Source organism: Crocuta crocuta, unplaced genomic scaffold (genome assembly GCF_008692635.1).
Source record: "Crocuta crocuta isolate KB4526 unplaced genomic scaffold, BGI_CrCroc_1.0 scaffold949, whole genome shotgun sequence".
Classification (NCBI taxonomy): Eukaryota; Metazoa; Chordata; class Mammalia; order Carnivora; family Hyaenidae; genus Crocuta; species Crocuta crocuta.
Window position 1 is genome coordinate 50609 of NW_027531290.1, and position 10998 is coordinate 61606.

General features: G+C 41.5%; 1 protein-coding gene across 1 annotated transcript in view; it reads left to right on the plus strand.

Moving 5' to 3' along the window:
• Positions 1-9952, plus strand: part of MORC4 (MORC family CW-type zinc finger 4) — a 59214-nt gene extending 49262 nt beyond the window's left edge. The window contains exons 20-22 of the mRNA XM_077771487.1: positions 7433-8126; positions 8421-8704; positions 9011-9952. Of these exons, the coding sequence (XP_077627613.1) occupies positions 7433-8126; positions 8421-8704; positions 9011-9164 (1132 nt within the window). The 3' untranslated portion in view covers positions 9165-9952. The remainder of the gene's footprint in view (positions 1-7432; positions 8127-8420; positions 8705-9010) is intronic.
• Positions 9953-10998: the final 1046 nt, after the last annotated feature.

Here is a 10998-nt window from a genome sequence, read left to right on the forward strand (position 1 = left end):
GGGACGCCTGGCTGGCTCAGTTGGTGGAGCGTGAGACTCTTGATCTCAGGGTTGTAAGTTTGAGCCCCACATTGAATCTAGTGATTACTTAAAAATAAGAAATCTTAAAAAAAAGCCAAAACCAAAAACAACCATCCAGGTGCCTGGGTGGCTCAGTCAGTTAAGCGTCAGACTCTTGGTTTCTGCTCAGGCCATGATCTTGTGGTTTCGTGAGTTTGAGCCTGGCATTGGGCTCTGTGCTGGCAATGTGGAGCCTGCTTGGGATTCTCCCTCTCTACCCCTCCCCTGCTCACACGGTCTCTCTTTCTCAAAATAAATAAATAAACTATTAAAAGGTTTTTTAAAATATCCAATTGTCAACAAAAAATTTATGAGACATGCAAAGGAACAGGGAAGTGTGACCTGTACATAGGAAAAAAAGCAAATAATAGAAACTGCTCTTGAAGAGACCCAGAGGACTGATTTAGCAAAAACTTCAAAGCAGCCATTGTAAATATGTTCAAAGAACTAAAAGGAGACCCTGTCTCATCAACTAGAGAGTATCAGTAAAGGGACAGAAAATACATATACCTACATCTGTATCTGTTTCTATATCTATATATTTTATATGTAAATATAAGTATAAAAGAACCAAATGGAAATTCTGGAGTTGAAAAGTATAGTAACTAACATGAAAGTTTCACTGAAAGGACTCAAAAGGGCATTAGAGTTGACACAAAAGAATCAGCAGACTTGAAGATATATCAGTTATAGATTATGCCATCTGAAGACCAGAGAGGAAAAAAGAATGAAGAAAAATGAACAGAGCCTCAAAGTAAATGTGGGACACCATCAAGTACATTAACATATGCAGAGTCGAAGGTATAGGAAGAAAAGAGGTAGAAAAAATATTCAAGGAAATAATGGCTGAAAACTTTCCCACTTTGGTGAAGAACATTCATCTGCACTCTACTAAACTGAGCAAATTCAAAATAGGACAAATGCAAAGAGATTAACAGCCAGACATAGCATAGTGAAAATATAGAAAGCCAAGGACAAAGAGAACATCTCTAAAGCAGCAAGAGAAAAATACTCCACATGTACAAGAGAACCCCAGGAAGATTAACAGCTGACTTCTCATCCAAGCAGTGGAAACTAGAGGGCATATTCAAGGTAGTAAAAGAAGAAACAGTGTCAGGCCAGTCTCTTNTATTTTTAGAGAATGAAGGTGAAATAAATACCTCCCCACATAAACAAAAGCAGATGGAATTTGTTTCTAGCAAAACTGCCTTTCAAGAAATACTTAAGGGAGTTGTTTAGGCTGAAAGCAAGTGATACCAGACAGTAATCCAAATTCACCGTGAGAAGACAAAAGAGCACTGGCAGTGGTATCTAATTAATTATAAAAGACAATATAATGACATTTTCCCTGTTTCTATTTTTTTTTTAATTATTTATGTTTGTTATTGAGACAGAGAAAAACAGAGCATGAGTGGGGGAGGGGCAGAGAGATGGAGACACAAAATCTGAAGCAGCTCCCGGCTCTGAGCTGTCAGCACAGAGCCCGAGGCGGGNGCCACCCAGGTGCCCTTCCTGCTTCTGTTCTTCACTAATTTAACGAATAATTTCACAAAGCAATATTTATGTGTTTGTATATGATTTTATATACATACATAACTTAATTATTAGGTTCATCTACAGATGTAAAATATTTACCAATGACAGCACAAAGGAGGTGAGTGGGGAGCAAAGCAGTACTGGAATAAGGAAATAATGCCATAGTAAGAAATGAAGAAAACTTAAAATGGAAAAATAAGAAGGTTGATTTAGCAAACTCTGTAAACATTATCAGTATGTGAATGCTCTGCTTTCTTCTCTCAGCTTCCTCAAAAGACATAACATTACATAAAATAATAATTATAGCAATGTATTGTTAGATTTGTAAATGTTAAATGAGAAAACATCCACATAACATAAAAAGAGAAACAGTAGAGGAAGAAAGGAACAAAGAGCACATGACCCATGTAGAAAACAGCTAAGTAGCAGATGTAAATTCCGTCATTTTGATAGACATTAAATACCATGAGTTTACCTTATCCAATCAAAAGACAGAAATTATCAGATTAGATTTTTTTTTTAAATATCCAGATACACAGGAGACACACTTTAGATTCAGAGATGCAAAAAGGTTGAAAATAAAAGGATGTAAACAGATATACCATGTAAGCAGCAACCATAAGAGAGCTGGAGTGGTTATGCTACCATCAGACAAAATAGACTCGACTTTTTTTAAGTTTTTGTTTATTTATTTATTTATTTAGAGAAAATAGGCGGGGGAAGGGCAGAGATAGAGGGAGAGAGAATCCCAAGCAGGCTCCACCCTGTCAGCACAGAGCCCTACGTGGGCCTCGATCTCACAAACCGTGAGATCATGACCCAGCCGAAATTAAGAGTCAAGCTCTTAACTGACTGAGTCACCCTGGTACCCCAAGACAAAATAGATTTTAAACAAACAAACAAAAAATGTTACTCGACATAAAAGAACACTTCATAATGACAAAGTTCATCAAGAAGATATAATAATTATACCTATATATGGACCTAACAACAGAGCCCCCAAAATACAGGAAGCAAAAGCAGACAGGATCAAAGGGAGAAAGAGATGTCAATAATGGTTGGAGATTTCAATGCCCCACCTTCCATACTGGGTAGAAGATCAGCAAGGAAGTAGAAGAGTTGAAGAATGCCATAAACCAACTGGACCTGATGGACACGTATAGAACACTTCACCCCAAAAAAGCACAGTGCATATTCTTCTCAAGTGCACGTGAAATATTCTCCAGATGAGACCATATGTTAGACCATGAAACAGCCTCAACAAATTCAGAGGGTTGGTAGCATACAAAGGACATACTCCAGTCACATTGGAATTAAATTAGAAATCAACAACAGAAGGAAATTTGGGAAATTCACAAATATGTGGATATGAAACAACACTTCAGAAAAACAAATGAGTAAAAGGAGAGATCACAAGGGAAATTACAAAATGTCTTGAGAAGATGAAAATGAAAGCAAAGTATATCAAAACTTGTGGGATAAAGCTAAAGCACTCCGAGAGAAAATTATATCTGTAAATGCTCGTTTTAAAATTGAAGGAAGATCTCAAGTCAATAACCTAAACTTCCACTTGAAGAAACTACAAAAACAAGAGCCAGCTAAACTCACATCAAGCAGAAAGAAAGAAATAACACAGATCAGAATGGAATTGAAATAGAGAGTAGAAATACAATACAGAAAAATCAGTGGAAACAAAAGTCAGCTCTTTGAGGAAAAAAAAAAACAAACAGAAATTAAAACAGTTCCTAGAAGAAAGCTTTGACATTGGCCATAGGAACATTTTTCTCAGTATGTCTCCTCGGGCAAGGGAGACAAAAGCAAAATGAAACTATTGGGACTACACCAAAATAAAAAGCTTTTGCACAGTGAAGGAAACCATCAACAAAATGTCAAAGCAACCTACTGAATGGGAGAAGGTGCTTGCAAATTATATATCCAATAAGGGGGCTGATATCCAAAATATATGAAGAATTTCCACAACGCCAAAAACACCCATAAATAACTCGATTTAAAAAACAAGCAAAGGACCTGAATAGACATTTTTCCAAAGAAGACATACAAATGGCCAACAGACACATGAAAAGATGCTCAGCATCACTAATCATCGGGTAAAGGCAAGTCAAAACCACAATGAGATACCACCTTACACCTGTCAGAATGGCTAGAATCAAAAAGACCAGAAATAAAAAGTGTTGGCAAGGATGTGGAGAAAGAGGAACTTCATTCACTGTTGGTGAGAATGCAAATCGGTGCAGCCACTGTGGAAAACGGTATGGCGTTTCCTCAAAAAATTAAAAATAGAATTACCATATGATCCAGTAATTCCACTGTTGGGTATTTACCCAAAGAAAATAAAAACACTAATTTGAATAAATAATAATGCAGCCCTATGTTTATTGCAGCATTGTTTACAGTAGCTTGCCATTTGCAACACTAGAGGGTATAATGCTAAGTGAAATAAGTCAGAAAGATAAATATCATATAATTTCATTCATATGTGGAATTTAGGAAACAAAACAAGCAGAGAAAGAAAAAAGAGACAAAGAAAAAAGACAAACCAAACAACAGACTCTTAAATACAGAGAATAAACTGGTGGTTGCCAGAGGAGAGGTGGTGGGGGGATGGATGAAATAGATAGAGGGATTAAAAGTACACTTATCTTGGGGCGCCTGGGTGGCTTAGTCATTTGAGCGTCCGACTTTTGCTTGGGTCATGATCTCGCGGTTCGTGGGTTCGAGCCCCGCGTCGGGCTCTGTGCTGACTGCCAGCTCAGAGCCTGGAGCCTGTTTCGGAGTCTGTGACTCCCTCTCTCTCTGACCCTCCCCTGCTCACGCTGTCTCTCTCTCTCTCTCTCTCTCCTAGAAATAAATAAAAACATAAAAAAAAAAGTACACTTACCTTGATGAGCACTGAATAATGTATAGAATTGTTGAATCATTATATTGTACACCTTAAACTAATATAACACTATGTTCATTATACTTCAAATAAATAGCCACCAAAAAATTAAGAAAAGAGTTAGTCAAATGATTCTATTTACAGTCGCTTCAAAAATGAAGTATTTAGGAGTAAATTTAACAGAAGTACAAGTATGACTTGGGAACCAAAAAGTATAAAGAAAACTTAAATGAATGGAAAGATACTTTGTGCTTATGGGTCGGAAGATGTAATGTTGATAAGATGGCATTACTCCCCAAATTGAGGTACATATTCGATGAAGTCCCTGTCAAAATATCAGCTTGCTCCTCTGCAGGCAGACCTTTGAGGAGTACGACAAAAAGAAGAAAGAAAATGAGAAGAAACTATGCAGTTGGAAAAGAATTCCTGCTGTTCAAACCCTAAATTAATCCTCACTAAAATGAGTGACTCCAGGTCTAGGATAAGAATCAATCCCTAAAGGGAAGAACCAGACCTTAATTTACAGAACTAGTGAGTACTTAGAACCAATAAGTAAAAGTCACCTATTTTTCCCTCATTCACAAAATGGTTTCTTTTTTATTTCCTCTTATGTGCAGGGTTTTGTTCCTTCATTCCCATCTAGCACAGTTAGTTAAGCTCTCTTCGGTCAAGGAGTTTCTACTTTGGTACTTTAGTAGGGAACTTAGAAGAGACCCATATGCACCCTGTAAAAAGTGATATACGTTGTAATAGAGTGCTAAGGTGCTATGGGAATTCGGAAGTAGCATTTGAGCTGGACTCAGACTTGCAGTGTTGGGTAGGAGAAGGGCACTCCAATCAAAAGAAGCAGCATAAGAAATGATGGAGCGTTGCTTTTGGCTGGTGGTTTTGAAGGCAGGTAATGAGAGAGCATCTAGGGCCACGCTGTGTCCCAGCGCTGCCACTGACTAGCTGCGTGACCTTGAGAAAGTCAACTTCTCTAGGTCTGAGCATCCTCTTTAAAAAATGTAGATAACACCACCGCCTACTTCAGCGTTACTGGGAAAATTGAATGAGACCACACACATTAAGCACCTGTCACACTGTCTGGCACAGAGTAAGTGTTCAATAAATGTTTCTTCTGTTTTGGAGTCCACTCCAAATGGACTAAGTTAAGGCATTTGAGCTTTTCTGTTGTGGGGAGCAGTACATAAAGATTTCAGATAAGGGTATAACATGATCAGAGCAACGCCTTAGGAAGATTAACTTGGCAGCGGGTTATCTGGAAGTGAGTGAAGGGGAGACTGGAGGAAGCCACAGCAATAGTTCAGGAGAGGTAATGTGAGCTTGAAGTTGAGTGTTGATAGTAGTAGAACCATATGAAAGTACTGAGAGTTTGCTGGTGTCATAACACATATCGGAAGCATAGGAGAAGGAACAGGTTTTAAGATGAACATGGAAAGGCCAGTTTTATACAGCCTGAGGTACCAGTGGGACTCCCAGGAAGGAATGAGTGATGGGCAATTGGAAATTCAGTCCTAGAAATCAGGGCTGGGGGAATGACTTTAGAGTTACTGACCAGAAGTTATGGCCAAGAGGTTGTACGAGATTACCAAAGAAAAATATGGGGAGAGAAGAGAAGAGAATTAAGGACAGAAAGAACCCTTAGAGGTGGGAAAACGAAGAGAAGGCAGGTCGTTTGACTGTCACTGCCTTTCATAAAACTTTGGGTGTTGCTATCTAGTGTCCCATACTCTGCCTTCATGAAGACCTCTGAACTGCCTGTTTTACTGTCTTCCTCACCACCTGCAGTGGCCCTTACACATGCTCTATAGACGGATCCGTGTGTTCGCACATCGCCCACAAAACTTTTCCCCCCTGAGGTTGACCCAACAAGATCTATTAAGATGCAGACCAGTTTTCTTACTGAGTGAACACTGGCTTTGAAGAACATTCGGGGTGCTGTGAGAAGCTAACGTTTGAGATGTCTTACATATGTTCTCAAAAATTGCAGAGAAAACTGCGTGGCCTCGACATACAGTCAGGTGGCCTATAATACATGCCTGACTCTTTCTCATTGAAAATTCGAGAGTTAATTTTTTACCTTGAACCTTCTTTGGTTTTCTGTAGGGAAGACAGAACAGTGATGTGGGTAAAAATTGGGGTGGGGGTCCCCATCCTACTGCATGATTTTAAATTGCCTACAGATTTCANAGGGGACTCAAGATTACTGTCCGGTGCTTTCCTGAAGAAACGAGGGAGTGCCTGTTTGCCCTGACAGAGGGGAGTTCTTTTGCCCTAAGAGGGAAATGACTTGAATTGGCCGATTCAATTTGTTTGTTCCTGACTAGCACCCTGTGTTTTAATTAACTTTTACAAGTGAATAATGGGCAATAGCCACAATCCAGTTGGCTGGCAAAGGAACTGTATGGTGTTCTGTTGCAATATAAAAAAATATGCCTAAGTCTTTGATACTGGAAGGTTTTTGTGACACGTTAAAATTAACGAGCTGGCTCAGTTTTCCTCCACATATTCTCCTGGGCTTTTTATGACCTTTTTTTCCATTCTCTTGTTAGGGGATTTTGATTTGTGTGTGTATTTTTTGTTTGTTTGTTTTTCTGCCTTTCCTTGCATTCTGGGAACTCCTAAGTCAGGCTGGTTTCAATCCTAGTTTCAGAATTCTTACCAAGATCAACCTGGTCTTGTTATATCCAGATGCTGACTTTCCTACCTTTTGACCTCAGCTCTCCCTCCAGAGTGATTGCTATCTCAACAAGTTGCATGAGTTGAAGGGTTTGGAGTTTGGGGATTGAGTTGTATTCCCAACCTGAAATGCTCTGTGGATAAAAGCTCGAGTCAGTTTTAATGCAGGAAATTTGGAGAGAGGCTCCACAGGATGAGAATATATTGAGCTTATATTGTGAAAGCTTAAATTTTAATTTCCTCTCCTTCTTGCAGTAAGTACAAGTGGATCCTGGGAGAGGAGCCGGCAGAGAAACGAAGAAGGCTCCAGAGTGAGAGGACAACACCTCCTCTCGATTATTCCATGCCCGGCCCTTACAGGAGGGTTGAGGCAGCCGTTGCCTACCCAGAAGGGGAGAATAGCCATGATAAATCCATTTCTGAGAGAAGCACACCACCATACCTTTCCCCAGAATACCCAGAAGCAAGCAAGAGTACCAGTCAGAGTAGGGAGGTCTCCGTTCTATATTCAGGGGCCCAAGACCACCACCAGGGGTCCCTGCTCCCTGAAGAATTAGAAGATCAGATGCCAAGATTGGTAGCAGAAGAGTCTAACAGAGGCAGCGCAAACATAAACAAGGAGGAAGTGAACAAGGGACCCTTTGTAGCCGTCGTGGGTGTCGCAAAAGGTATTAGAGATTCAGGCGCTCCCATTCAGCTGATCCCTTTTAACAGAGAAGAGCTTGCTGAGAAAAGAAAAGCAGTTGAATCTTGGAGCCCAGTGCCGTATTCCTCTGTGGCCTCTGTCACCACCCCTGCCGCAGCTGCTGGGGAGAAAGGCCAAGGTTACGAGGAGAGTGGAGGGCGCAGTACACCAAAGACCAAGAGCCAAAGAGAGCTGGAAGAACTGAAGAGAACCACAGAAAAACTGGAACGGGTTTTGGCCGAAAGGAATCTGTTCCAGCAAAAGGTTAGGGCCGCACCTTACCACTGGGGTATAAGACCTCATTTTGGCCAACGGAACAGACCGCTGGAGCTCTGGGTTTCGTATTCTGAGGCTTCTAACCGCAAGAAGCCGTTGAGTCCTTCTGTGCTGTGTCTCAGGTTGAATGAGCCCCAATGGGCTTCCCTCCCATGTTTGGGGATGGAGAAGGCCCGTAAGTGGAGTATGGATAGAGAAATCACAGAGCGAGTGTACTAGGGGCAATTTGGGGCACTCCCATCGCACGTGGGGGTCATTGAGTATGTGTTTCTTGGACTGCAGGTGGAGGAGCTGGAGCAGGAGAGGAATCACTGGCATTCTGAATTCCAGAAAATCCAAAACGAGTTGGTGACCTATACCACCCAGGAGACAGAAGGCTTGTACTGGAGCAAGAAACACATGGGGTATCGCCAAGCCGAATTCCAGGTTCTGAAGGCCGAGCTGGAGAGAACCAAGGAAGAAAAGCAGGAGCTCAAAGAGAAACTGAAGGAGACAGAGACACACCTAGAAGTGCTGCAGAAGGCTCAGGTCTCCTACCGGACCCCAGAGGGAGATGACCTAGAAAGGTTAATTCCTAGGGTTGAGTTATCAGCTTGTGAGTGCTAATGGGAAGCATCCCTGAGGACCCCCAGTCACTAGCCATAGATAAGGGCGGAAGCCTTAATTAATGCACAGGCCACCAAGGATTGAGGAATCCGTAGAGAGCCCCAGTCAGTCTCCCCGTGCTCGGTGGCACTGCGCTTCCTTCTTTCTGTCTAGCTAATGGAAACCTAATTGTTGAGAAATGTAGGCCCGTTTTTAAGGAGCTTCGTTTTGTTCTGTTGGCTAATGACTTCATGTCATTTCTTCTGCCCCCTCACTGCATCATACAGGGCTTTGGCAAAGCTTACGCGGCTGCGTATCCACGTCAGCTATCTCCTTACTTCTGTCCTCCCTCACTTGGAGCTTCGTGAGATCGGGTTTGACTCAGAACAAGTGGATGGGATCCTGTATACGGTGCTGGAGGCAAATCACATACTGGATTGAACACCGGACTTAATACTCTGTACACCCTCCTGCACCCTGTTCTCCTCTCTTCTCTCTTCTCTTGTCTTCTCTCCTCTCCTCTCTCTCCCTCCTTTCTCCATCTCTTCCTCTCCCCTCCCCTTCCCTCTCTCTCTTCCTCGCTGTCCCTCTCCCTCTCACCTTTATGCCTTATATAGAAAATCTTTGAGTAAATCCTGGCTCTTACTCAGCCTGCTTCTTACTCAGTTTTGGTGTGGAGAAAGAGGCTAGTTAATGGGCTTTCGGGACTTCCAGGAACAGAAAAGGAATAGTCACCAATACAGGTGACCTGAAAGCTGTAACTCTCATGACGTAGATACTCGTATATCCTTTCTGAAATGGTTTGTATCTGTTTAGGTGAAATCAGTCAGCAAACACTGGGTCCAACGCAGTAGGTGTGTGGGTTTAAATTAAGAAGTAGAACTCATGGTTTCAGCCTTCAAGGATCTAACAACCTAGTTGGAAACACAAGACACACACACACACACCAGGTCAAATAACTTGTACAAGGGAGTGGTACGAACATGACAGAGACATTCTGAGGGCGGGGGGAGGGAAGTTGAAGGAAGGCATCACCTCAGAATTGGGACCTAAACTAAGATTTGTTTAAAGCATGAGCGTGACCACACTGTTAACGGTGGTCTTTCTTTAGGTGGTAGGACCATGGTTGGTATTTTCCCTTCTTGCTATCTTCCTGCCTTTTTCACATTTTCTATAATAAACCTGTTACTCTTCTTACATTGGAAAAAATAAATTGTTTTTAAAAAGAATGAGTAGGTTTGGATTTAGAAGTCAGATGAGAGATTGTTTAACANNNTGATTTTGATGTCAGATGAGAGACTGTTTAACATACAATTTTATATTTGTAATTTATGTTATATTTAGCATTATCTCTGGAAAAAATAGCGTGAACCAAAGCATCGAAAATGCTAGAATGTAAAAAATATGTTTGTTTGGCAGAAGCGATGGGCTCATGTAAAGGGAACTATAAAGGTTGAAGTATGACCCATCTACCCACCCTCACGTGGTATTTGCATTTTGATGAGGAGTTCTTGAAAAAATCTTCAGGGCTCAAATTTAAAAAAAATATGTATGCACTGGGGCGCCTAGGTGGCTCGGTCGGTTAAGTGTCCAACTTCGCCTCAGGTCATGATCTCACGGTTCGTGGGTTCGAGCCCCACGTCGGGCTCTGTGCTGACANGACATTTTGTTTATTCATTACTTTATTGTATTTATATAGCACATACTCTCCAAAGAGTTCAAGGTACTCTTCACAAGACGTTGAAGAATGGACACATAAAAATATACCAGCAGTGAAAAAGAAGTAAAGGAGAAATTTTAAAAGAAGGGAGTGGGGTAGGTGAGGTCAAGCAGTCACAATGGGATTAGTCAGTGCAGAGAAACATTTTGGATATTCTGTTTTCCTCTACAGGGTTACAGAAGACTCTCAAGCTTATTTTACCTCCTTGGAGAGGAAGCCTATCATAGGGACTCTAGTGAGACTGTCAGGAGTGAGGGGAGGCCGGAGCCAAGCTTCACCATCAGAATGAGAACTGAAAGATCCCCCTGGCCCCCTCGCTCTCCCCTCACTGCAGCTGTGGACTGCCGTGTGGTTAATCTTCGTGTCAGGTAGTTGGGCCGTGATATTGAAGGCCCCAGTTGTCTAAATGTAAATATTCCTGAGAAAGGGGGAATGTATTCAGCTCTTCTGTCAGTGATGCTTGTTCTTCAGATGGGGGCTATGAAAAGGTAGAGACTTTGCACAGATATGGACACTGTGGTTGGAAGATGGTGTGGGAAAAAATTTAGAGCATTA